This window comes from Galendromus occidentalis, unplaced genomic scaffold (assembly GCF_000255335.2).
Source record: "Galendromus occidentalis unplaced genomic scaffold, Mocc_1.1 scf7180000077466, whole genome shotgun sequence".
NCBI classification, from domain to species: domain Eukaryota; kingdom Metazoa; phylum Arthropoda; class Arachnida; order Mesostigmata; family Phytoseiidae; genus Galendromus; species Galendromus occidentalis.
The window spans coordinates 346,428-374,313 of NW_003805454.1; the positions used below are offsets into that span (position 1 = coordinate 346,428).

The window sequence follows — 27,886 nt, forward strand, 5'->3', positions numbered from 1 at the left end:
GCTCTGTTGAAATCATCATGAAATTGTGGAACGAGTTCGCCTTGCTCGTCAGAGCTTGCTTCCACATCGTGCTGAGAAGTGCGTTATTGGTCGCGTCACTTGTTCGAAATTTCCAGAAGTGAGATAAGGTTTCATCGAAATCATCTAGTGACGTCGAGTTTCGGTCTTTGTCTTCGAGCTAGCTCCCCGCAGTACCGTAACCTTCTGAGAGTCTCGTTCCGGAAGTCTCTCTGTTCCAGTTCTCCGCGACTGTCTCTCGGTAGATCATTCTCCCGACGAGGACGGGAAACGGTTCCGTGAAACTTCCGTCTCGATCGGAAGGAGAACGGGTCCGGGACACAAACCGTCGAAACGTTCCAGGAAAGCTCTCGCATGTACTCTGTCCGATCATTTGCATATTCATATTCACATCCATTTTCGTAGGCCGGGTGTACCACGGGCCTTCCGTTCCCCGGTTGTTGCCGAACGCGAGCGGTTCAAAAGCTTGTTGTTATTAGGCTAGGTGTGGTAGGACTGCGCTCAGGTCTGTTACGCTCTAGTTCGTGCTGTTGTAGTCGTGAACGATTCCGTAGCGTCTTTCAGGGAGTCTGCTCGACATTTCCGTATTCGATTTCGGTCGATTCTTCCTCCTGGTAGCTACTGTCTCCCACCTTCCTCGTTTGGAGATTTAGCCTCCCGTTCCATGCTGATATCACCTCATTCATGGAACGAGGCGGGGGTGATTCATGTTCAGGCAGTGAGCACGCATCGGTCGTGAAAAGGACGTTCCCCATCCCTCTCTGAGCATCGATGACTTTTTCCGTTGAAAATCTCCTTAGCTCCCCGCGAATCGGGATAGTATCGATTTTGAAGAAATTGCGTCTTATATATAAACATCTTTATATATCTCTTTTTGTCGGGGACGATTTCTCAGCGGATCCTTGCTCGACTCAAGAAGGGAGATTTGACGAGATAATCTCTCTCGGTGTGTTCTTATGAAATCGCGGACCGTTGATGGGATCCATCGGATGACAAATTCGTTTGGTGGCTAGCATCGCGAATTACGTTTTCCGGATGGAATTGTTTGCTGCGGCTTATCCACGTACCACAACGTTCGGCACGAAAGTCCGTATTCGCCGCTAGGCATTTCCGTTGATTTGGGCCAACAAGAAAAAGCGTAGTTCGCGCTCCTCATCGATCCGGGGCCGATCGCCCACATCGGACCTTCGTTTGCATGGTGCGGTACCATCGCGCGGTTCAGGAGCCGTATTAGTTACGGATCCCGCGTCAGAGAAAACGTGACGTGGGCACCTGTCTTCATCGAGGGCCAAAAGTTGCTCTGTTGCCGATTACCGGCCATCATCTCCTACTGGAGAAAAAATAAATGTTTACGTACAGCCGTCGTGTGTCAGAGGTCCGTATGCTTGTCTGACGACCGTTTGTGCTGCACTAGTCACCTGAGTTCTCGCTGCCGTGGGACTGCGTTGCTGGAGCTTGAGTTTCACCATCGATCCCCCGTGTTGTCTTCCCCTGTGCTCCATAGGTTCGGTTTTCTGTGGTAGTCTACGAACTCACAGAATGCTGTGAGCTCCCCTGGAACCTTCAAGCTCGCAAGAGGTATCGTGAGCCCCGGATCCGGTCAGTGAAGGAAATTCCATTCTGTTCCGAGTTTCGAGAAAACTTCCAAACGCTTCGAAAGGTCTTCTTTTCTTCTTTTCTCTGTCCACTCGCTGACAGTTGGCGACGATCGTTGACCTCTTGCGGGCTCTAGTCCGACCGTCGCTTAGGATGGCTCAGATTGTAAAGATTCGACTGCGGAATAGGTCGGATCTTTCACCTTCTGTTCTTGCGATGACTTTCGTTCCTTCATCGATCAGCTTTCGAAATCATTTAAAATTCTTCCGCTCACGACGCGACGGCATCCGTCATCGATATATGAGGAATTTAAGTAGAAGAATCTGTAGATTGCTATCGTCGCTACCGAGGAAAAATCTGAAGAATTCTATGAAAAGACAGCGAAGCTTTGTTCGACATCCATGCTTCCGACATGAGCTGTTCGGAGAGTTCGATGGATTATCCGCGGAATTGTTTTTTCACAATGACCTAATTACCGTCGCGTTAACAGCTGCTGCTTTGTACATTTTGCGACTCCGATTAGAGTGAACTCCTTGTTCAATGATTATTCGCTGAAGCGCACACCCTCCGGAAAGCGTCCCATCTCCCTTGGCTTCCGACCGAAGTGAAGCTTGTTACGTTATAGATGGTAATGATAAGCTTTTATCTGAATGATTCCAGGCTTCTGGCTGCTGAAACCGATCCGACTCGGAGCGAAAATGCTGGGTCTTGGAGGCATGGGTGCGCCCGGAGTCATGGGCGAAAATCCTTCGTCCTTGCTCGACAACCGCCATCCGCCAAACAATATTCCTGTCATCAGAGCTCCAACGCTACGCCGAGGAAGAGATGTTACTCCTCTATCGGAACGGGTATGTATGACTTCCATGGTCCTGTTCGTAGTGGATATCCAAGAACTGACGGCCCTGGAACGGGGAATTTTCGCTGGGAAGCATCGCTCGTGTTCGAGTAGCTCCTCCATGGGTCGGACCGAAGGATAACCCCTAAAACTCAGGAAAATCTTTGTTTCGATACATCCTGGAGCGTCGGAACGAGGGACATTTCGAAGAAGCGGCAGAAGGAATTATTTTCTTCCAACCATGGTGCTATCTGAGCGACGGAGTAGCGAGGAGTACGGCGTTTGGAATAAGGAGTATTGTCATTGGTCATCGAGTGGAACAGAATTTTCTGACGAGCACCATTCAACTAGTGTTGTGTGTGTGGGTGAATACCCATTCGGATCAAGAAGTGATACAGCCCCAGCATGCACGTCGGATCCCTCTTACAATTGAAAAGTTGCTGGAATTTTGTGTAGTTCCTCGCCTCCGACACATTGATCTCCACCAAAAAGAGAATGATTAGCCCAGTGATAAACCGTGAAAAATGCCCCGACTCCCAAGGAGATTCTCTAAGTTATTGGATGGCTTCGGACGACGATATCGGCGATGCAGAACTGTCGCGGAAGACTCCAAACCCCCAAAGACATAACCCGCTCGATGTAACGGAAACTCCAGTCGTCACACCGCATCCGATGGGCCAAAAGCGATTTAAGACGGAATTAAAACGCGATTCAGGAAGTTCAAAGGTTCACGACTTGAGAAGTCGAACGCTGCGTTTCCCCTGATGCGCTTCAACTGTTTAAGCTGACGTAATTTTTCACTACACGTAGATGTTGTGAAGAACAATAATTATTCGGTGATTCAATCTCATCCGCTCTCTTACTCCGGTGGACGATCACAGAAATATGCGCGAAAACGCTAGAGATCCGAAGCGTTGGAAGTGGTTTGATGAACGCGACAAGCCGAAGTGAGAGTGGACCTCTCTTCTCAAGCGTACGCCCACTCCACACACCGTCGGAACGTCAGACCGTCACAGCGAAGTCAGTATTGTGGCAGACGCTTCGCGACGGGGACTTCCGTTCGGAGCTGTCTGAAACTTTCCTTCTGTACGAATCACTTGCTAATCAATCATTTTCATGCTAATCAGCTTATCTTGATCAGAGTTCGCTCGTCTCGGATGCCGAGTGTTTGGAAACGATTCTATATCGACCTGCATGCCGACCCGATCTGCGTAGATAGGATGCGGGAGGTGACCCGCGTGTTCATATTCTTGCGGAAGTGCTCTGTGGTTCATGCCTGTGATTGTGCGTGCGTGTAGGTATGAGTCCGCCGTAGAGCAAGTCGTCGACATCCGAATTACTGGATTGGAAGTTTGTTGTGGTCTACCGAGGAGTGCGCGGACAGCTTCCCACCCTGCCGTTTTCCGTCTCCGAAGGATCATAACAGTAAGACAGAGCCGGTATTTTTTCAATGTTGATGGCGCTTGGACTCGCGATCAGCTCTGCGGGCTCGTTGCAATCCTTCCCGATCGATTTCTTCCGGCCTTGATCGAGATCCGCCGAAGGCCCAGAAACAAATGAACGAGACCCACGTAGATGTTTGCGCTCAAGGATATCCGCCCGTTGCAAGGTTTTCAGGCACCCAGTGTCCAGCCCTCGGAGTGTTCCTTTGTGTCCAACGGGTTCCACGGAGATTGAACGATGAAGATCGTTCTCAATGCCGCCCTGACCTTGAGCTGAAGTCGGGTCGAATGTCGCGCAGTCGGTAGCTTTACACGGAATTCGGATTCGCGGGTTTCCTGCCCCTTATCAGTTCCCCGGCTGCACTTCATCACCGATGAACTCGACTTTCCCGGCGGACCTCGGCCCGATTGGATTGGCAACTCATCATGCAGTCCCGGCAGGTGTCGTGATCGCAAGTGCTCGAGTGCAGAGGACTGAGCGTCTCCGTTCACATTTCCGACATCGAGGATCTGAGGAAATGACCCGACCAATCGAAGTCAGATCCACACTTGCCATGCTTTTTGGGGAAACAGCTCCCTTCATCCGAAGTATCGGCGGGCTGCGGGAACCTGCACAGCCTCCAAGATGTCGCTGAACCGTTATCCGAAAGTAGCTCGCTTACCACAAAGCCAAACGTTTTTTTTTGCCAAAACCACCGAGCTCGCTCACGCTGCTGAGCGAAATATGCTAACTGTGATGCGCCGCGGGACCTCAAGAATTCTACTGTTGTCCCGGCCGTGCTGCTGAGTGAACGGTAGAGGTGTCTGATGTCTCTACTCTTGGCAGAAAAAAAACGTCTGTTCGAAGCAAGCCGCTCTAGCGGCGAACGAGAACTGTCTCGAGTAAGAAAGAAAACACATGCGATCTTCGGAGGGAAGAGCACCATCGATATGAACTCTTTGAGGTTGCAGCCAGAAGGAATTGATCGGAAACGAGGCTGCTCAGGAAGGTTGAGTGCATGGGTTCGGAAAAACGACTCGTCCTGATGTCTGGATAGATTCCTAATGGGATCCTACGAACGAGTTGACGCTAGTTTTCAAACAAAAGAGATGGCGTACGTACTCGATGAACAGCATCAGGTTCTTCGTTTTCCGTTTCTAACGCATGTCTCATTCGATACTATTTGTGTTTAAGTGTCCCCCTCTCTCTGTGTATGTGTCTGCGTGGGCTTGTCGATCCGAAGGCAAACGAACTCCTGCCGACAGTAACAGCGAGCAAAGTAGCGGCGTCTGAAGCAACGGCAACACCCGTATGATACGTTGTCTGAGAATTGTTGATCGGAATAAGAATATCTGATTGCCTCGTGAATTTCACCAGACCCGAACTCGCGACGCGTTCGATTCTTTCCACCCATCTCCGGTCTCACCCTCCGAGACTGTTTTTGATCAGCTCACGAATCTTGATTCCTCAGATCCCGAGAGGCGGGATCCGATGCCGATTCGGTTTCCGGGCTCGAGAAGTTCCAATTCATGATCGACTCGCTTTCCGATGGTGAACCGCTCGCCTAGGCGAAAACGTTGTGTAAGCAGAAAATCCGAGGACGTCTCCCACGTGTGACCAGATTCGCATGGGACAATATTCTTGGGTTTTCGTCGGTGTGGAGTGTTTTTCGATCACCATTCCGGCTACGGGTTTTCTGATCGAGAGGCAGAAGCGTTGGGCTTACGAGTTTTCCCCTGTGACAGGGTATTGGTGCGACGTCGATGGTTTACATTCGATGGTCAACCAAATCGAAACACTATCGCCGACTCTCGACTTCGATCTTCATGGAATCGATCGCTAACGTAATGGAATAGCACCTGGAATCGACTTCCATTCGACCAAACAGAAACCTAGCGATCGACATGTCCCGGAATATTTCAGCACTTTTCTATCCCGGATAGACATTGGATCTTACGGTGTTCGGGGCGTTCAACAGCTCATCTCGGTCTCCGTCTGCCGTTGTAAATGATTCCGGTCACTATCAAGGCTTTGCGTGGTCCATCAAGAATCATCGGTCAGTCAATCGTCTTAGATGAGCAGAGCCGAGGCAATACACATTACAGTCCGTTAAAAGATACGTTACGTTGTGATGCAAGCCTCTCTCGTGGGCGGTCCTCGTGGCCACCGGCCGTGGCTTCGGTAGATTTCCCTCTGGTAGCGAACTAACGCTCGACCGACGGAGAAGGGACGAGCTTTCCTCCAGAGCTCGGAACCAGTCAAGTCCATGAGTTCTGTGAAAGTCCTCCCGATTCGGAAACTGTCGACCTCGATGGCAAATTCCGCTTTCCCTCAAAAAACGGTCTCCGCTTCCGCAAGGGCTCTCGTGATTTCGAGTGTTCACTCGTCGCTTTTTGCAGTTGCCTTGGTGCTTTGAGATCAAGCACTGGATTCCTGTCGGTCTAGTGTTCCGATCGTGGAAAGCAACTGCTCGTCCGCGGTACGCTTCTTCTGAACAGAGTTGGTCAGTGTGCTGGTTCGCCGTCAAGCCAGAGAAGCTTTGTTTATTGTGTCACGGAATCAAGTCAGCATCTAGAAAGCGGCCGCGAAGACGGATAGCGGCGGACAGAAGACCTCCGTAGCTTATCGTCGACGAAGAGTCAAACATACACTTTGGCGAGATTTTTCCATTGAAGACGTCCGGACCGTTGGCGCTCGTTCGAATCCCGAATGTCGAGTTTTCTCGCGATGCTTTCATGCGGACTCCTCATCGTATCTCATCCTCGATGAATTTGACGCTCGGCGTCGAAGCTTCCTCAATTCGACTCCCGACACTCATCAATCTACATTTTGCTCTATTCCTTCTCGTCTCTATTATGCTGCGTCTAATGACGAACACCCAGCGGGTAGAACAAAATTTGATTAGCTCTCAGACTCAGCGGCGGTCGCTTTAGTCGGTTAGTTGGACGACGGGCGGGCGTAGTCTGGCGTTTGTTCCAGCTAAGGAGTGCCGCGCGGTAACGGTGCTCTGTGTAGAAGAGCCGTACAAGGGACCCCTGGCGTGTTGCTTCCAAGTATTGTTTCAGTATGTGTCGCCCTGGGAATCCGTCGCCCCGAGCTCCTCGGGAACGAATGCAAACGACCCGATGCGCATGATCTGGTCGATGCGAACTCATGAGTTTTCCCATGTTTTATGATTACCGTTGTCAAGCTGGGATAGGAAGGTCGGCGCTTCGATTATTGTGAATCTTCCCCCTCCGCGGGGACTTCACGCTGGATAAGAACGAGGCGACTGACACTCACGTATGGAGAAGGGGGGGGGGGAGGGGCGAAAAGACTCGGTTGCCCCTCCGCAAGAAATAATTCCGCGTACGCATTTGCCGACCGAGCACGGACCGCCCGAGGCGGACCCCGGACATCAACTCAGAGCTAGATATCGGAGCGAAAAGGGTGCAAGTTTTCTCGAATTCCCGCAAATCGGAAGCTGCAGGCCTTTGATTTAAATCCGGTGCCGAACACTTGCCTCCACAAGGAACATTCCTCTCACGTGATTTGTCTTGCTAATTCTGTAACGGATGCGCAGACCCCGAAATGCTACATTGAATCATTTTCACGCTTCTCATGCAGCTGGAAGTCATGTAAGCCCCTTTGAAATTCGAGACGAGGTCCCTCGACAACCACCATGCCGGCAGAAATCTTGGAAAGGCTTCCAGAAGACTCGATTCTCGAAACAGGAGAGGAATTCGTCCGATTCGTCGATGTAAGACTTCGCTAAGCCGCCTGAGGATCCTCTACTGCCGAAATTATCGTCCTATTCAATAATTTTAGAGTCGCAGCGGGCTGAAATTCATGAGCAGACTCGATAACGAACTGCTACTCGCGCTTTAATACCGAGCTATCGATTGCTTCGAGAGAAATGTCTGGCCTCTCCTCTACCTCTACTACTCAACTAACAGCCCGCATATTGAAACTGACGATACTTGGAATACTCACTGCCGAGCCAAATGACTCGGCTGAGCGCGGATTCACTCTGAGAGCCGTCCAACGAGAGGATGAGCCAAGTCAAGTAATTTGCTCACATCTAAGCATGATGTGTTAGTCGCTACGCGGAGATGCGCTGAATTTCGCTTGCCGACGCCATTCCGGACGAGCTGAATGAAGCTGAATGAGGAACTTCAATTATGCTCAAGTTCTCCGACGGGGCCCAGCTTCGGAATGATGTCCCCAGAACTTCCCTCGACGAACTCGGTCAGCTCCGAGTCCGAGGCGCCTGGCGGCTGAGGAGTTTCGAAAGGGAAAGTCTCGGGAGCTGAGTGATGGATTTGGCTTCGATTCAGATCTAACTTCATAGAGGGTTCGAAGGGTCGGACAGGAATTCTTCAGACGAGTACATTCTAACATGAGCGTTTCTCACGCTGAGAAGATCAAAAATGAATTTTTCACTTCTCTATCTCTCCCTCTGACGAGTGCAGGACCACAGACGTGATAATTCGCGACGCTTATGGACAGAGCTGACGGCCTGTGCCTCCGTCGGAGTCTTCATAGTGGTGTCGCGTTCTAATTGTTATCAGACAGCTCCTACTCACTGAGGGAAGCTTCGGATCAGTAGATGCGAGAACTCACTTTTTCTTGGAATAAGCTCCCCGCGTTTTTTCAGGTCGAGTTGGAACGCGTTCTTGGTCTCACCGTGACAAGCAGCGCGGCGCTAGCCGTTGACCCCTTAACAGCGACCGTAGCATATCCAGCGGGTGAGTAGTGTCATTCGCAGAGAGGAGCCTCCCATTAAGGGCCCAGAGTCGGGATACATAGCAGAAAAATGACTGGGATGCAGAAGCGTCTCCAACTAAGTCCGGCTCGAGGTTGTAGGACGAATCTACGCGAAACGAAATCGACGCTAATTACTCGGTTCCACAGGATGTGTCGTCATTCTCTACAACAGTAAAACGAATCGCCAAACCCATATCGTTTCGCCATCGAAGAAAACGATCACGTCGTTGGCGTTCTCCTGGGATGGAAAGTTCCTCGCCACCGGAGAATGTGGGCATCAGCCTCAACTCCGAATCTGGGACGTTGAGAAACGCCAACAAGTCGCTGAATTCCCCGGCCATAAATACGGTATCAACTGTGTGGTGAGTTTGACTCAGAATACTCCAGACGTACCGTAGAGCAATTTTCACCGGTTTTCCTTTCATACGGCTACCCCGCCAAGCCATTCAGTACGGTACGAATATTGTCATTCGCATTGTAGGCGTTTTCTCCAAACCTCAAATATGTCGTGTCTGTGGGCAGTCAGCACGACTCGGTCGTCAATGTTTGGGACTGGAGAAGCGATACCAAGGTCGCGTCGAACAAGGTTTCCTCAAAGGTCAGTACACGCTCCATTTCTCCGTGCCATATCGCTCGGTCGTGCATCGCTTGTCTATTCGACTCGGCGATATTTAAATATCGACCGCTCAGGCCGTTCCTCGCCACGAAGTTTCGGGCGGATGAGCCTGTACCTCTAGGAATTCTTTGTCGATGATGATTCAGACCACGATGGCTCCGCGTAACTCGCAGAAAAAGAAAACTTCGAATAACACTTTCACGTATCTAGGTGAAGTCAGTGACATTTGCTTCGTCCGGAAATTACTTCGTCACGGTCGGAAATCGCCATGTCAAGTTCTGGTACCTTGAACATGCCAAGATCGTAGCGGTAAGTCTTCCCTCCAAAGTAAAGAGGTCGATACATTTCTTGCTCTCATGCTACAGTGGGTCTTCGCAATCTGTCCCGGGACCTGTTTGCGTCTCTCGGAATCGACCTGGCATCGGAGCCGCCCCGGAAAAGCGCGAGAAAAAAACATAAAACAACAAATCTATTTCGTTCCGGACAGAATATGGCCGAGCCCATGCCGCTCATGGGCAGAAGCGCGATTCTAGGCGATCAGAGAAACAACAATTTCTGCGACGCCGATTGCGGCAAAGGCGCCCTGCACGAAAACACTTATGCCATCACTAAGAGTGGACTTCTGTGTGTTTTCAATTCGAGGCGTCTTCTCGATAAATGGGTGAGTTTCTCCGGATCAATCTCACGATTTTCAGAGATCGAACCTTCTGGTTCCGATCGGGCATCGGGCCGTGATGAACGAGGTCTCAAAGAACATTGTCCGGGCTCACCATTGCTCTGTATCGATTTCGAGTCTTTTTCTCACGAGATTCCGATTTTTGTGAAACAGGTGGAACTGAAGACTTCGGTTGCGAACTCAATCAGTGTCGGCGAGGATCGCATATTCGTCGGCTGCAGCGACGGTATCGTGCGTTGTTTCGACCCGCATACACTACAATTCATCTGCACGCTGCCAAAACCTCACCATCTTGGAGTTGATGTTGCCAAAGGAGTCAACCCCACGTGAGTTTTTCTCTAATCAGATCCGCCAATAGAAACTCTCTTCTGACAATCGAAACATAATAAACGCACGAGACTCGTCTCTCGGGAAACTTTCAGTCGGGGAAAACTTATTTTCCAGCGCTGTGATGTACCATCCCGAGAATTCCAAGTACCCAGATGTAGTGGCTCTCACCTACGACGAAGTCCACAAACGAGTGACCTGCGTTTATAACGATCACTCATTCTACGTTTGGTCAGTGGTCGAACCGAAACGAGTGGGGAAATGCTTCTCGTTCCTGTTCCATTCTGCCTGCATTTGGGGCATCGAAACATTCCCTATGGGCCTTACTGTAAGTAAGGGAGCGCTTGGCCGCAGACCGAATGAAACCACCTTGTAGCGATCGCCAGAGCGCGTGATTCGCTGCATCTCAGCTCTCAAATATCCGCAGACATCTCTTTCCGCAGCGTTTCACGATGCAATTTGTTGCAGGGGCTTCCCAAAGGCACCTTTCTGACATGTTCGAGCGACGACACGATCCGTGCCTGGAATCTTAACGACGGCAATGTCAAACGGAACATTTTCTGTCCGGAGCTTCTGAAGATGATCTACATGGACCAAAAGCTGAACTTCATTTGCGACATTGATTTGACGAATACGAATAACTCGAACGAAAAAGTTGACGCAAACTATGACGGGAAAAACGGCGTTCGATGCATGAAAATTAGTCACGACGGCAGCCATTTAGCGTGCGGGGATCGATCCGGGAACATAACGTAGGTTTTCGACCGTGGAGAATTATCATGAATAATTATGTCGTTCATCTGTCATGTCATTCGCTCCTAATTCATCGTATTCATCAGTCGGAGTCTATCTGCCGGATAATTAGGTATCTTTCATGAGCCATGGCATCTTATTGAAGCTGAGGCGCTTATGACTCTCGCAGGATTTTCGGCATTCCCTCAATGGAGCAACTAGGCAAAATCGAAGCGCACGACTCCGAGGTTCTTTGCCTTGAATTCACATCACCACAAGCTTGCGGGTTCCGCCACTTGCTGGCGTCGGGCTCCCGAGATCGTTTCATCCACATTTTCGATGTGAACAGGAGCTATCAGTTCATCAAAACGCTCGCAGATCATTCCAGTTCCATCACCGCCTTGAAGTTTGTCCGATCGCCATTGAACGGATCTCTCTCCAGTTCTGGTGAGCAAAACTTCCTTCTCCTACTTTCTTATAAGTGAAACTTCACCACCGAGGTATCCGTCAGTCAACGGTCACGCAGAGATAAAATCGCGGCGCTTGGAGCTGTGCCTCTGCAAGGAAGAGAGCTTCTACGATGTCCCTGCGCTTCCAGGTCAGAACAACGTGCAGATGATTTCGTGCGGGGCCGACAAACAGATTATTTTCCGGAGGGCGCAACTTTCTGCTGATCCAACTTCTGCTGATATCCACTTCAACAGGTGACTATCTGTCATTGTCAGATTTATCAGAAGAGAACGTAGCTAACCCCGTGAGAGCTCCACGAATTCTGATACATGGATATGATTATTTCCTTCATGTAGAGAGCATTTGGTCAGCGGTAAGTGCACGTTGTTCGACATGGAACTGGACCAGCAGGAGAAACACATTTTGACAGCGTGTCAGGATCGTCACGTCAGAGTCTACTCCGTGACCTCGTCCAAGAATACCCGAACCTTCAGAGGCGCTCAAGGCGAAGACGGCACGCTGATCAAGGTACGGAAATGGAACGGAATTCTAATCTTCCTCGAAATCGGAGCCGAAGGAGAATTATTCCGATGGCACTCTGGATAGCGACCAACGGAGTTTTTTCTTGAAGGTGGTTTTGGATCCTAGTGGAACGTTCGTGGCGACGTCGTGCACCGACAAGAGCATCTACGTGTACGATTACCAGACTGCCGAGTGTATGGCTCAAATGTACGGACACTCGGAGCTGGTTACCGGTCTGAAGTTTTCTGAGGACGGCAAGAACTTGATCAGTGTCTCTGGAGACGGCTGCATTTTCGTTTGGCGACTGCCCCAGGAAATCACGGCCACTATCCGTCAAAAAATGGGCATCGCCGAAAACGACAACACCATCATCTGGGGAGCGGACCCGCCATCGAAGATCGATGCGAACGGAAATGGAATCCAAACTCCGCAATCGATCCAATCGGCCCCGCAGACTCCGACCGACGATGTCAAATTACCGAACTGGGCCAAGAAGCGGGTGAGTTTATTCCCACAGTCGAGGCGAGGGGGAGAAATACGAAAGTGAAAATTTTCGGGCTTATTTCGTCCAATTGCTCGACCATCACCCCCATCGTCCAAGGCGCGTTTGGCGAATTCGCCAGAGGTGAAGGGTTGATTGGGTCGCTGACTCGCAATTCGCAATCGTGAGTAGGGTTTGATTCTCATCGAAGAGCTACGAAGCCGAATCTCGTCTCGGAAATACTCCCGAACGATGATCCGGGATGAGCAGCGTTCGAGCGTAATGGCCGCAATTGTTGGAGATGATGGAAGACGTATAGTTGTTGACAGTCGTTGGGGGAAGGTCAAACAGCTTCACTTAAGAACGCCTGTGAGTAGAACAGGCTCGTAAAATTTAGGAGCTCCCACTTTTGCTCCCAATATATGATACGCTTACGTCTCAATCAACGAGGGCGACCCACGTCACAGCCGAAGGCTTGTCCCATCGCTCGTTCGTTCCGCTCGGGGAGCGGAGCCGCTCTTCGGACTCATCGCTCCGTCAAGTGCTTTTGGGAACAGCTTTGCTTTTGACATTGGGCTCAACTCCTGCCCATGTTTCCGTGGGAATGATTGAGCTAGACGTTCTTGACGGGTGGGTGAGCACGGCGGTGAAGACGCCGTAATGTCCATGATAAATGGAATCACGCTCATCAAGTCTCATAGAAATGTTTTCTTGAGCATCAGAAGTTCCAATTCGAGCAGTCATGTTATGCACGAATACCGACGAGACGCTCAGGAAGTATTTGGAGTACAGAGATTGCGTCGGTCCCACGAAGATGCTGGGGCCGCAGGTGACGGTCGCTCCGGGCTTCCCTCAGAAGTTCCGTGCAGGAGACCAAATATCAACTCTCCTATCTGCAGAAAAAAAATGGTACAAGCAGAAAAAGAGACTGTTCCGCGTCACCTGCAGCGTGAATGAATTGCTATCAGTTCTCTCCCGATCTGATATAAAAACGAGAGGTGGCAGCACCTCATGATTGAGCGATCGCTCGTCATGCGAAGGACCAGCGAATCATTTCATCGCTGGAAAGGATCTCCCGTAGCTGCGAATTCCCCGGTGAATTGAGTGTTTCCAATGGCCCAGTGGCGCGTGCCTGCTCGCCGGCCTGGAGACCTCTCTTGAAGATGTGAGGAGGAGGTATTCGGCTACTTCTGATAAATATTGGCGATTCTGCTCAGTCAGACCGACAGCCAGTGAGTCAGTCAGTCACGACCACGACTCTTGATTACCGGCCGTTGCGCCTGGTGCCCGGCGTAAGATGGTTGTGATCTATATTGGCCCCGGCGCTTCTTCACTGGTAGGAACGAGAAGATAGCGATTACTAGAACGAGGCGAAGAGAGGGGTGAATGTCGGACTTTTTCTGCGAATACCTTTTGTTGCCGAAGTTGCAAAGTGTCGGACCCTGAGGGTTCAGTTTCTGTGGAATTAGTAAACGAACTGTTCGAGCATCTGTGACAAGCGCACCGTTCATGACGAGCGAGTCACTCGGAAAACCTCGCTGACGTCTCTCGGAACCGGACGCCGATCGACGTATCTGGAGATCACCGGATACTCTCCTCGAGTGGAGTCAGTCTTTTGTTCTGTTTGTTCTAAACGCCGTGTTGCAGGTGACTGGAACGGACGTCGGCGATATCACCGGAGAAGCCACTCCCTCGGCCCCCCGAGGGAAATGGGCTCAAAGCATGGAATCGATGGAGCAAGGTGGCCCACTCGTCATCAAGTCGGTTCTATCGTCGGATCCCATAGTTCTTCTCCCCCGACTCAACAAGAGCAAGTCCGAAGGAGCTGTGAACATTGTTCTGAACGTGAGTTCACGGTGAATTTTAGCGCGGGATGCCCAATTTAGATCGTGAGAAATTCACGACGTCGAATGAAATGATGAAGGATTTGGGGCTAGAGGGGCGAAGTCCCTCTGGCGATGTCCGATTAACGAGCTAGTCAACTTGTTGGGATCATCGCTCATTGGCGCTTTTAGCTATTCGTGGTTTCGCGGTCAGTCGTGTCTGTGCTTCTTCCAGCCGATCATGTCAATCGTCCGTGATTGGCGAACCTTAATGCGTTGTTTGACGTCCCGTGAAACCAAAACTTAGTCGATACATGTGTATGTCCGGATCACCGCAGCCTTCGAAATATTTCTTTCGAATTATCGTGAGTAAGGAGCTCGATGAGACCGGACAGATGGGTGCTCTCGGACACTTTCTTTCGAAAATGAAAAACCACGACTCACGACTTCGAGGGTCGCCCCTCTTTTTCGATTGGCTTCGTTCGTCCGCTTTCGAGCACAATTTATCAGCAATCCATTCTTCCCGCGCCTGGAAAACACTCTCAATATCACCGTGGGCTGCTATCAACAACAGCAGACCAGTAATCTGCATCGGTTATTTATTTTTATGCTACACTTTCGGCTGCGTCAGTGACTGAAGACTCCGCAAACGAGCGCATCATTCGCTTCGCTTTTGTTGTTGTTCGAGTTGTGAAACGACGCATTCAGTTATTGGGTGTATCTATGATATCGCCCGCGCTTTGAACTGACTGGATATGTATCGTTTTCGACCATCCGAGTTGGGAGTCTGCTTCTCCCTGATCACAGTATAGTAAGCTAACCCCCCGAGTAAGCTGATTACGGTCGGGTTCCCTGCGAGAATGGCGGGAGCTTCGGACTAATGCTTACTTACAATTAAAATCACGAATGCATACAGGAGGAGGACGAGAAAATGGACGCTCCGAAGGGGATCGACACCGGCAATCTGAACAACGCGTCGAGCAAAAGCGATAACGTAACGAGCAACAACAACATCATCAATAATAATAACAACAACAACAACAAAAACTTCATAAACTCGAACAAGGATGGCAGCGAAAGCAAAACTAACCTTGCTTCGGGCGATTCGCTTAAACAGCAGCAGGTAATAAGCGAGTGCAACTCATCATCGTTCCTTAGTACTTTGATTTACGACCGTAACTTCATGGTTCCTCCCGTCGGGACGAAAACCGAATTCCGTCGACGACGAGACCTTTTTATATCACGTCGAGAAGTCTCGTATTCAAATCTTTGAGAAGTTTTGGTAGAGGATTTAGAGAAAAAGTGGTCGACTGCGCACAAAATCGCCTGCGGGTTGAGTACGGAAAGCCCTTGAATATTCATTTCAGAGCGGATTGAGATCCCACAGCCCTCCGTCGAATACTTTGGCGAAACAACGGCAAGCTCAACTCACTGATTCGAGCGGAGCATCTTCAATGAAGACAACCGGTGAGTTCTAATCCTCCGATTTTCTCTCTGGCACGCGGTACGACATCCCAGAATGCTCGGGATGACGTGCTTACCTTCCTGCTGCACTTCTTCCGGGAGCCCCTCGACTCCCTTTCAGTGGAAAAAGCTCTTTCACTGAATCGATTCAATTTCTCGATTCTCCGCTCGCGTCCGCATGTGTTTAACTTATTCTAAGACCACTGCGATTTCCTTCACGGCCGCTTAGAACACTCTTTTCCGGGAACACGAATCGATTCCTGCATGTTCCGGCAATTGATTGAAGAGAATCTCTCGAACTTTCCAAATCACTTCTCTCCGGAAGAAATGGGTTTGCTCGGTTTTTCTCCGTTTCGAAGGTGAGCACCCGTTCGGGGGTTATGTGGAACCTCGCAGTGGAAAACGTGATCAGTGAGAATCATGAAAGACTTGTTCTCTTTCACGACTTTCAATTCCCGAGAGTCGTAGGCTGAACAAGTCGCGAAATCCATTTTTTGTTGAATTGGTCGTTGAGCAGCCCCGCTTCCGATTTCGGTGGTCGATCTTCTCGTTAAACGGCCACGAATGATTATGAGCGGAAAAAATGCACCCCCGCCTCTCTGACGAACTAATATCGCACCCGATTACGAAATATTCGGTCAAGATTTTCTCTCATAGCTGGGGGCATTATTCAGGCGATGAAGACGCGGACTGTGAACGTTCTGACACTGATCAGAGCGAGAAGATTATCTATCCTCCTGCTAGCCAGGAGTCTTCAGTCGGAGGATCTTCGTTTAGCGTCAAGTTGGGACTTCAGAATAGCTTATCGCAGCCGAGTTCCGGCTCGAGTTCAGGCTTCATTGATCTCGTCGAAGCTAGGCGTAGGCTTAAGAGTAGGGGAGCTCCCAAAGATTTGCAGCAAGGCAAGAAGAATTTTGATTACCTTACAATGATTTTCGTAGAGAGTTCTCGAGCCTCTGTTTCTCGTTGACATGAATGTTCTTCTTCAATTTCTGGATTCCTTCCTTTCCGTATTATGAGCTTTATTCCGTCGATATAGATAGACCGTTGAGAGCTACAGGAACCCCCGCACTCTGAACGACTCTCTCACACTGTTCGACCCCGCAGATCTCGCGAATAGTGACCTGAACTCTGATTCGGATCGAGATACGGCCACCCCTTCGAAGCTCAACGATCGAAACTCGTTGTTCATGTCGACCGAAAATCTAGAGAAGCTTGGTCAACGAGAGAAGTTCATGAAATCGAACTACGAGACGCTGGGTAAAACGATCGAGGAAGACGTCAACTTCACCAGCCCACCGTCGCGGAAGAGCATTACAGCCAAATTCAAGAACAGTCCCGAAGACGAGCCATCGGCAGCAACTGGTCCCATCAAGAGCAATTCTAACGTTTTCGAAAAACAATCAAACAATCCTGTTTCAACGCCATTGAAACCGCAAGTCGGCAAGAAACCAAACATGTCCCCGTGGGCAGCTGGTAATCATAGAGAAGAGCTAAGCAAAGCCCTTCAGGAAGCCAAGCAGAGATTGCAGGGAGTCGGCAAGGGTCATAGGTGAGCTCACGTTTTTTCGATTCATAGGCGAATTGCGGGGATTAAGATTCTCTTCTGATATTGAAGGCGAAAATCGAGATAGCCCGTCGACGATGATCAAAAGCTCATTAGCGGATTTTTCCCTTCGCAGGCTCAGTACTTCGAAAAGTATAGGTGATTTGTTGAGCTTGAAGGATCGGAAAGACTTCGGTTCGGACACAGATAAGACCGAGCAGAATTCTCGACGAGAGGAGATGATCCGGCGAAGTACTTCCATGTCCGACTTGGGAGGCGTCACCAAACTCTTCAGCCGGAAAAAGACGAATAGTGAAGCCGTCGCTGACGAGGCCGAAGGTAAGCTGACCCCTGAGAATTATTGATTTGGTGGGTACTCATAATTTTCTCCGTACCTCGGACTCGGGAGCCCAAGAGCGCCTGCTCGATACCGGAGATCGATGCAGAATCAACTATACCCCGTTCCCTGCGGAAATAGGGTCCACGAGTAGGAACTTGCTGATGTCGTAAAATCTGGGAGCTCCGCCAATGGAGGATGAGGAGACTCGAGGAACTCGTCGGGAACTCTTGTGAGACATCTCAACCGAACCCAGATTCCGCGTTCTAATGCTATCGGCTCACGAAAACGCTAGATCGGCCAGCGTGCTCGACCATCGTTTACGTTTTCCGCACTTTCTGTGTGACAACCTCAGAGTTCTGTCGCTGAAAGCCCGCTTGTCATTTGCGATAATAACGTTCTGGGCGACTCTGAAGGTCAGAGCTGCTCATTTTGATTGAAGGAGTTGTGATTTATGTCGCGAATCGCGTCTGGCTGTACGGGCCAATCGAATCGCCCACTGATACCCGCTGGCTGGACGTTCCCCGCAAGACTTGCTGGTCTGCCGTTGCGATTTCTGTCAGACTGGCGTTCCGCCGGCCGTTCGACAATCGGTCCGCGGAGGGAAACAACTCCGACGTTAGTGGGCTGATATCGCTGCACACACAAACGATAGATAGAAACGAAGAAAGGAAGAAAGGGAGGAAAGAACTGTCTGTTCAAATCGCGCGCACGCTCGCGCACAGACACTCGAGGGATCGAAAAACCGGCGAATGGTCTGTCGTATCGCAGACAATCGCTTTTCCACTCGATTAGAAATCGGGAATCCGCGGGAGCCGAGCTCTGAGTGCGAGTTCAGGAGCTTGTCGGATCGATTGCGGAATTTCGTGCATTCGTGAGTGTATGACGTCGATGGGAAATGTTGGGCCCCCTCCGAACCAACCGACCGGAGCCGCCACGTTCAGTTCGGATTGAGCGTCGTAGCAGCATCCATCTGGGAAATATCGGTGAGAAAAACAGGCTCTCGGGCCTTTCGCGAAGTTTCATCCCGTTCGTAAATCGCTTCTTTCGCCTGCTCGGGGAGTCATCGTTATCGAGTTAATACCTACTAGTTGATTTCATTGAAAGCGTCTGCCGGAGAGAGGTGTATCGACACGGGAGAAAGAGAGAGGCGAGAGAGAAAAAGAAAACTCTGAGAAGCTCAGGTTGTCCAAGCGCGGGGCGAATCTCAGATCCGTCTTGTAACGCCCCCGCTTTTCGAACTGAGCGTATCTTTTGAGGAAATAGCGGTGATTCAGTCCATAAGGCGACGTACGAACGCAAAAAGAGAAATTCACTCGGTATGTCCTAATCTGTCGTCTTATCGGCAAAACAGTGCCCGGCGTCATCCGATATCCGATCCGAAATCGTCTGTCAATCCGTAATGGAGATTTATCCTTCCCGTTCAAACACGAATGGGTATCCACTTGCGCACGGATGAATTCACTGACGGACCGAGTGGTCTTGAAGTCCACAAGATCCCGATGCTGGAAAGCCGTCGGATCCCGAGTTCCCGAACGAGCTTCGACGCCGCGCCGGTCTCAACAATGTCGTGTACAGTCTCGTGTTCACAACATTCCGTGATGATCTGTTTCGGATGCGTGTGAATGTGAATTGATTTCATGCCGTTCGTGACAAAGCAATGCAGAGAAAAAATTACTGTGAGCCCGTCGAGTACACCGAAGACCATGTCGACGGTGACGATTATCTTTCTGACGCAGAATACTGATCCGAAATGTCGGGGTTTTCTGAGGACTTGGAGCAGCGGCTAATCTCGACGTCGCCGGCAGGATTCAAATTCGTTTTGGGTGGCCGCGTCCCAGTTCCAGCGAGTGGGTTACGCCTATGCACGACAAGACGTGCCTGCCGCTGCTGCCGTCTATTTTCAATCCGAAATGCACGTTAACGCTCTACAATGAGTACTTGCCGCTGGCGCCCACTCTGTGTACGGATGGGCGCGCCACATGCCAGAAACGTCCGTTAATTGACGAGCGTTACCAGTGACGGGCTGTGGCGTCCCCCTCCAATCGTTATTCAAAGGAGTCCAGCGGGGCGGAATCCTGAACTATTCAATAGAACTCACCGCAGTTTCATTACCGCTCATGAGGCAGACTGCTCAGATTCGGTCCTGCTGCGTGAGAAAATACTGATATCGACTACCCGAAACGGTTCTGGTATTTCATACGAAGTTTGAAAAAAAGTCCGATTCATTTGTCTAGTGACAAGGTCGCAGGAGATGCGGGGTCAGAATAAATCTCCGTGGGTGTTGATGAAGGCTGTTTACGCGCTGTCAAGAGTGCTGCCGGCTCCCTGTCTGGCAGCAGAAGAAGAAAAAGAGTGTGTTCTTTTGTTACGACCGATCAATAATCGTGAGCCACGATTATCCGAACACTGGATTATGGTCGATCGAATCAGCCGGCCCGAATCGGAGAATCGGGAATATTGCCGGTGAACCGACTCCGGGGAGCGCGAATGGTGTCCGCGTAGATTTCGATTTGGAAATTTATTTTCGTGTTATGCCGAACGTCGTCAGACGCGTCGTCGTGATGCCATGTTTGAGCATTAGCGATTTCTGTGCAGCGAGAATTCGGCGTCGCTCTACCGAGCCAAACAAGCAAAAAGCGAGCGAGTATTAAGTGCTTTGCCGAGCTTAATTGAATCAGCGAGAATTCGCGTCAAGGCGCATCCCAGTTTAATGGGTTCAAGAAGCCACCCACAACAGCTCTTGCAAGTGAGCCGGTCGGCGGGCCAAAATCGGGCTGCCTGTCGTTCCGAAGATACCCTGCCTCTGCTCGACGCGTCAAATCAAGTCTCGTTAAAAACGAATCTTCCGAATCGCTCGGGTCGTTTCGTCCGCCCGCTGTCAATGACGTACGGTGTTGCAGACTAGACCCGAATCGCCGTATGATATTTCTCCGTCGACTTTCATTGACGACACTCATTCACGTGCGGACTGTCGACAAACACCGAAGTTCATGGCACTTCCGACTGATCGACTGACTGACTGCCTGATCAAACGATTCGACGGTCTCATTTCGGTTCTCGCGATCTGTCGCTGACGTACGCTCGGGATGGTATGTTAGTGCGTCCATCTGACTAAACTTGCTATCCTTCGACATGATGTTCTACCCGCCGTACGCATCTTCGTTCTACGCTCCGGGTGTCTTCAAAGATCCAAACACTCAAATGAATCACGCAGCTCTAGCGGTCTTCGCGGTCCGCTTCCGGTATTCGTCGCTACGCCACCGCAGCCGCCATAAGGACAGCCGTTCCTCTTGAATGTCGACATTTGTTTGTGGAAACTGGGACCCCGATTTGATTTCCTCTCTCGGCCCAGAATCCAAGACGGATACCGGCCTCAGCTCCGTAGAGGTTCCTGACGCGCTGATGCCGCACCGTTCCCACATTCATCCGGTCGGACATCCATTCAAATGATAAATATCTCCCCTTTCGAATGAATTAGGCGTACTCATGAAAGGAAGCGGCCACATGGTTGTCCAGACAACCATATGGACCATTGGGGAGGGACCCGAACGGGTGAGTTATCATACGGTCCACCTTCTTGCTTACCTCCTCCTTTTATAGATAGAAATCTGTCAGACATTTTTCCGTCTCCCCTTCCCCTTTCGGTGACGTTCAGCTCGGAGCATTCCGCTTCAACGAGGTAAAACTTCATTCGATCTGTTTGCGGGTGCTTTCCAGCGACACGGACCCATGATTGTGGAAATGACGCGTGTTCATGCTTCTTCCTAAAGTTCTTGTGACTCGAGATCCATCGTCGTGTCTCGACCGAGTGAAGTGCACACCGGGGTTGCAGCGTCTCGTCTCCGTCCCATGGGTATGAACCACGTCGTGACGACAGAAGCAAGTGGCTCGGCTCCATCGATGATCACTTTCTAGTTCAGACGGATATTTTGTTTCCGTGGAGGAAGTGGCAGCCTCCGCAGTTTTCGATGCGTTGACCGTGAGTAGGAGACGATGCTGAAGGAACCGATTACTGAGTTCCGGATTCCTGTGAAAACGACCGATGGCCGCGTTGTTTGAGCAACGTGCACGTTTCGAGACAATTCGTAGACAAAAGCTTAGAAGTCTGCAGATCAAGCTTAGCCGACTCTAGTCCGATTCCTGAAGCCCCGGGCTCTCACCTTTTGAAGCTCTCCCAAGAGGCTCGGAAACGAACAAGAACGAAGGTTTCCCGAACCGAAAGTTCGGCCGGGATCCACCGACAATTGGAGTCTCAGTGGATCTTTGATTGATCTACATCGGATCTACCATCGCCATTCCTAATACGATATGTATCTTTGATTGATCTACATCGGATCTACCATCGCCATTCCTAATACGATATGTATCTCTGAATGGCGTGGGACTAGAAGGGTGATGGGACCTTGTGCTTGATCAGGATTGTTTCGTGCGCGGAATTCCCTTCGTGATCTGACGGAAAGCTTCTTCTTTGCCACTCAATCGCAAGTCAACCATTCAGAAAGAATGACGGCCCGCAGCGTTAAAATATTTTTTGAACTCAAATGTTTACTTGACGGGGCTCAGTGCAGAACTTCGAATATCCGTCAGCCTTCTTAGACTGCTTCATTCGAATGAAGTATTGATTCGAGTGTTTCTACCCGATCGGCGTCGCGGAGCCTTGAGGGCGCCGCTGGAATATATGAACCGAATATTTGAAGGAAAATAATGAATCCAAGCCATATCCGAACGAAGGGGTCGCCATCGCAGCGTTTCATGGAATGAACTGCGAAGTTGACGACTTCGTGATCACTGTGATTCCAAGGAATGACAAAGCGGGAGAAAGTTGAAAGAGCGTGTGGTACCCTGGAGATCCGTCCCATCAATAGGACCCCTCTGCTTCGACTGCTCTGTGTCGCTGGTTAGACGCAAGTGGAAGGAAAGATACATCACAAACGATTTGAACTCATCCTTTGAAACATTCGCGTTCCTTCCGACAATGAATATTCCGTGGAACCAGGAATGACGACAACTTTGATGCTGCTGTTGATCATGACGTCCCTACGAACGACAGGCAGCGAGAGAATAATGCCACCTCACGACAAAATAAGAACGATCTTGGAATTGTCTGTGAATGAGGAGTTGAATCGCGTGGACGTCGTTGCAAAACTTTTTTTCGGGAATCTCTCTTGAAGATTCGAGAACCAGATGTTCCCGCTGAAATATCTGAGTCGTCTTCTGGCACTTTGGCGGGAGCGGACGGAACCCGAATTTTCCTTGTGATTTCATCTTCGAGTCACCATCTGTGCCGCGCAGGATCCCGATCGCGCACGGTCCGCTTCAGAGAATTCTCTGCATCGCGAAGAGAACCGAAGAGCTTCGGAGGATTGGACGAATCGGACGGAAGATTCCGGATGAGGGAGTTTCCGTCTCTCGGAGCTCGTGCTCTGGAGTCAGCGATCAGTGTCGATGTCGCTTTGTTTTAGCGAATCGATCGCCGACATTAAATCCACGAAATGAGCGGTTGTCTCTGGAACCACTTATAAACATACCATTCACGGGGTTGTCCGGATCGTGTCCGACAGTGATGGAATTCGAGAGATTCTCTTGAACGTTATGCGTGGTGATTGCGTCGACGTCAACGACGGCCGCAGCAGCGGTGGCTGCGGTGACGAATCCTTTCTCAATGTGGGTGTACTCTGGCTGTGGAAGGAGTTTTTCGGACGAGCGCACTTCGTATTCGTTCGGAAGAATGCGAGCGTGCTAGCGTGCGATCGTGCCAATTTCTCTCCGTGCGTGTCTCCCAAACAGCGAAGAAGGGTTAAGTAGTTCGTTTGTTCAGAAGGCAACTGGTTCTTCCGTCCTTCGGGAATGCGACTGGAAACTAGTGAGAGCTGCACGGACGTGCGCGCCCTGAGAGATCGTTTGAGGAGTGCCAAGAAGCAGCTGCACGCACAACAGAGCCCTCAACCGATTTCTCAGCAGCAGAATCAATCGAGCATGCACAACAGTAGCGCCTTCAACAGCAACGTCAGTCACAGTATGATGTACAACAACAACAACAGCCAGTCGTTCGGTAAGATGAACGCTTCGGTCGTAGTCGTAGAGTGTGGAACCGACGGAGCTTGAGCCGGTCTGAGCTTGCGTGACTGTGTGTGTTTTCCTCTGGAGAAACCTTGAAATCGTCCGTGGCATGTCGGTCCTTAGCCGCTTCGGTGTCCTAGCGGAGACGCGTGCGAACAAGCGCGCCATTTCCGCAATCGCCCCAGCTGATGCCAACTCACGCAGTAGATGGGCCGTGCTGGCAGTGTCTTTCCGCCGTGCCATAAGTAGGCGTGGAAGAAGGTCGCATTTTGTCTTCGTTCGTAGCCTCGTTCGTATGGATCACCGGCACACAAGTATCTTACGCACCGAAACACAGTACCACTCATTTAATGGAAGCAGCGGCATCGAACGCGACGCAGCAACGAACCTTAGGCGTTCCTGGAGCCCGTCGGTCCCTTTGTTCATAACGGAACGGCCTCACGTCTTGCGTTTGCCGTCGGTGACCTGAGCCGAAAATACCTCAGGCGGTGGCGGCGCCGGCGGTAACTTTCGTTTCGACTTTTCCACCTGCTCGCTGTAGCTCATAGAAGGCGCTCGCGTAGTTCTGCCTTTCTGTCTCTCTCGCAGGGTATGCGTTTTCGTATCTTTTACTGTTTATACATCTTTACCGAAGTCTTCTGCTCCGCTGTTTGTTGTGGATCTGCCAAGCCCTTTTCCCTCCGATCGGAAGACTTAATCCCTCTCGTCGTCGTCATCTTCTTCTTCTACGCCGTCTATGACGATTCCGTGCTTATAGAAGCTACTTTTGTCTTCGAGTGGGGAGAGTGTTGCCATTCATCTTCTATTTATCGATCGCCGTCGGTGGTAGTGGTGGCGGCGGCGGCAGTGCTGGCGATGTTGTCGCTGTCATGTCGAGCGAGTGTCGAAGCGTGAAGAATATTCGATTCTCCATTCGGCATCATAGTCAACAACACTGTGAACGTCGACGGCCGAAATATCGCTGCGAGCGGGCCGGAGTCTCCGATCGTGCTCTGGAGTTTTCCCTCGCGGGAACCTCGCGGTGATGCAATGCCGGGTGCACCCCCAAGGCTGTCGTGGTTAGTCGAGACATTTCCTGACCCTCTTTTCATTGGAATTCGGATATTCAATTCACCCCCGCAGGGCAACTGATCGATCGGCCGTTGGTCTCCTCCGGGGGACACATGTCTTCGTCGAATTGCGCTTCCGCGTTAGTCTCGCTCACCGGGTCGCGCGACAGGATCGTAGTTCAGAGCTGTCAGCCGACACGGAATCAGACCAATCATTGTGGTTTCACCTTCGTAGTCATGGACTGGATTCCGTCGAGTCGGACGAAATATCATCTCACGTAACCCGTGCTCGTCAATTTTGTCTGTTGTAGATTTCTCGACCGTCAATGTTTTCTGTCTTGGATTTGAACCCAGAAAAGCAGAAATATTGTGGGTGTGACGACAGGGCCGTTGAAGATGTGTCAAGTGGCTGTGTGCCGTTCACCCAATGCTGAAGTGTGGGAAGAACTTTACCATTCAAGCTAGCAAGCAACCTACAATCGGAGTCAGCGCGCCGGCTAACAGTCGAACAAACCCAAGAGACGAACGAGCAGATCATTCGATAGAACTCGAAAGATGAATACACAGCCACTCGCTTCGGAAGTTTCGCTCCAAGCAACCAGTCTGCTGTGTGTCTGTACGGCTTGCATGACCCTACGTAGAGTTCTGCTTACGGTTCCGTTTCTTCGAAAGTACCAGTGAAGATCAAAGTCCTCGTTCTTCCAGGATCGCTGTCAGTTAGTGGTGGAATATGGGCTCAAGCTCAGAAGAGTCAGTTCCCGTCCTACGCGACCACTCCCAGGAAATATGCCGGATGTATGTTTGACTCAAAATTATTCTGCCGCTGTCGCGAAAACTTGCTTCCGATCGAAATCTCTCTGACCACGCATTGATCTTATCGCAGCAATGTCCCGTTCCGCGAGCATGGGCAGCTTGAACAACCCGGCCATGTATCAGGGGGCCAATGCAGGCGACCAGATGTTGGGACAGCAAGGACACGCGGGCATCGGAACTCCAAACGGGCTCGGTGGGATCCATCGAGCTCCCTCCGCGCATTCGCTGCGTCGAGGTAATACAAACCTCACCAAAGTCAGGTAAGTTGAATTCCTCCTCCCCTCTCCCCCGCTGAATTCGTAGACTTCAAGATATGGGATCTGACCGGGACGATTTCCGGAGGACATTGCCAAGAACACTCGAATCTTTCCCCAGATCGTCGTCTGCTCTCAACAGAAATTCGTTGGTCAACAAGCATCTCCTGTCACCAGATTCTGATACGGATTCAGATTCGGAGAGCACGACTCTGAGCGACGCAATCACTCACAGGTTAGTACCCGGCCCAGTACTGGTGCTTCGAGCCTCAGGGTGGGACTAAGCGACCGAGACGTTCCGCATGTTGACGTGTCGACTAGTGCAACTTCGAATATTTACGGCTTATCAAAAATGCACTTCATGACTTTTCGATTCTTTCCCTTGATAGCCCCAGTGAGTACGTATCTCTAGTCGGTAGCTGCCCTCTTTTTCTCCCCGTTTTGGACTCAAGACCCGACCGCTGTCAGCGGAGCGGGGCTTGAGTCTTTTCTGCGAAAGGCCCCTATTGTGACCAGTCAGGATCGTCAGTCAGTGAAATATTCTTCTTTGGCAGGCACTCGCTCAGTCGCAGTTTCAGCCGTCAGAGTCAGATTGGTTTGGTGTCGCCTCATAGCGGTCAGCTGAATTCTCCATCTAGAGGTCAATTTACGCTTCCGAGAAGGTGAGCCGTTTAACAATGAAAGCGATACGTCGCTATTGTCCGTTAATATTTCCGCGACATGAGCTTCAAAATTCCAACTGAAACCGCCATTCTGAATTATTCGTTCTGACCCACGTTCCGCAGTGAGAAAAGTGCAGGGTATGTACCGAGTGAGTCTGGGTCCGGAGCATTGATTTTCAATCACGGTGTTTTTTGCCCATGGTGGTTGCTCGGTTATTTGTTTGTTTCTTTGTCTCTCCCTTGACCTTCCTCGGGCATCTTTCATATCTGGCCGAAGACTCCAGGAACTCGTGTCTCGTTGGCAGATTCATTCGCGGAATTGAATTGTTTCGCCCCCTGCATTATTCCCTCGCATTAATTACGTGGTGTTGCTCATTTAGTCAGTATCGTATGCAGTGTTATGCATCGATGTCAAGGCCGCTCCGTTGACCACAAGATTGTGATGACCGTGGGTGGACGCGTACATCCAATGATGAAATCAACTGTGAATCCTTCCAGATACAACGGTTCAGCGAACCATGATGGGCCCAGGGCTCTCGTCGAACCGATGCCACAAGCCAATATAATCAACGTGAACCAGCCGCTTTCGCAGGAGCTCTGCGATCGCGTGGCTGAAGATCTGAAGCGGGTAACCCGTCAAGCGATCCAATTGTTTCAACGGGTCACTCTAAATATGGACATGCCACCATCGGTAAAATCTACGATGACTCAGACTTTGGCCAGTTCTGTGCTTCAAGCGCAGCAGCACTTGAGTCTCGCGGCTCCACCTCCGATGAACCCTCTGGCACATGCCATGATGAGCCAGACCATGGTGCAACACCACCAGCCCCAGCAGCACCAGCCGAACGTTACCCTGGGTCAGTAGTGTGTACATCTATGAATATAATACTCTGCCAGTGGATAATCACTGTAAACGAATTTTTCGAGAGACTTGAAATCCCTGAAATCGCTTGTTCCACCGATTCAGAGTTTCGGCGCTCTAGAAACCGGTTTCTGAATGCTCCACATCCTTTCAGATGCTTCAGCGTTGTCAATGCTGCTCGTGGGCGGAGCGCAGTCGAATCAGCCGGAAGCCGCAGCCCAGAATCCGATAAACAATGTTCTTCAGCAATATACGCAACAAATCCTTAAAATGGTTGAGGAGAAAATGAGCCAGGCCAAGCCAGACTCTGGTTCGAAGTAGAGAACCGTTGAGCCCTGTAGGACTGAGGGTCAGGCTGCTGTCGAGAAGGATGAGAACTTCTTGAAGACGATAGCGGCAGCAGGAAGTGACAGCCTCCTGCCTCTTGAATGGGGGAGCGACTGGCGCGATTTCTTAGGAGTCGGTGCTCAGGTACTTAGAGTGCGGACGGAGCATGTTCTGACCTTCACACGTCGGCAACTGTATATGTATATATACACAACTTCCTCCGGAAATCCACCAGACGGGGAATTTTTCCGTTCACTTGTTTACC

At 50.6% G+C, this 27,886-nt stretch overlaps 1 protein-coding gene across 1 annotated transcript; it reads left to right on the forward strand.

Moving 5' to 3' along the window:
• The first annotated feature begins 17 nt into the window (after positions 1–17).
• On the forward strand, positions 18–27,856 carry Wdr62 (WD repeat domain 62). Its single transcript, XM_029111762.1, has 26 exons — positions 18–78; positions 2,275–2,462; positions 8,508–8,598; positions 8,765–8,979; positions 9,099–9,215; positions 9,444–9,542; positions 9,721–9,894; positions 10,063–10,235; positions 10,354–10,564; positions 10,705–10,988; positions 11,159–11,415; positions 11,567–11,672; positions 11,775–11,946; positions 12,050–12,439; positions 14,069–14,266; positions 15,612–15,711; positions 16,383–16,610; positions 16,816–17,260; positions 17,391–17,593; positions 23,416–23,604; positions 25,409–25,498; positions 25,587–25,776; positions 25,892–26,005; positions 26,325–26,432; positions 26,931–27,289; positions 27,449–27,856. The coding sequence occupies exons 1-26, from the start codon at positions 18–20 to the stop codon at positions 27,613–27,615; spliced, it is 4,929 nt and encodes a 1,642-aa protein (XP_028967595.1). The 3' UTR covers positions 27,616–27,856.
• Positions 27,857–27,886: the final 30 nt, after the last annotated feature.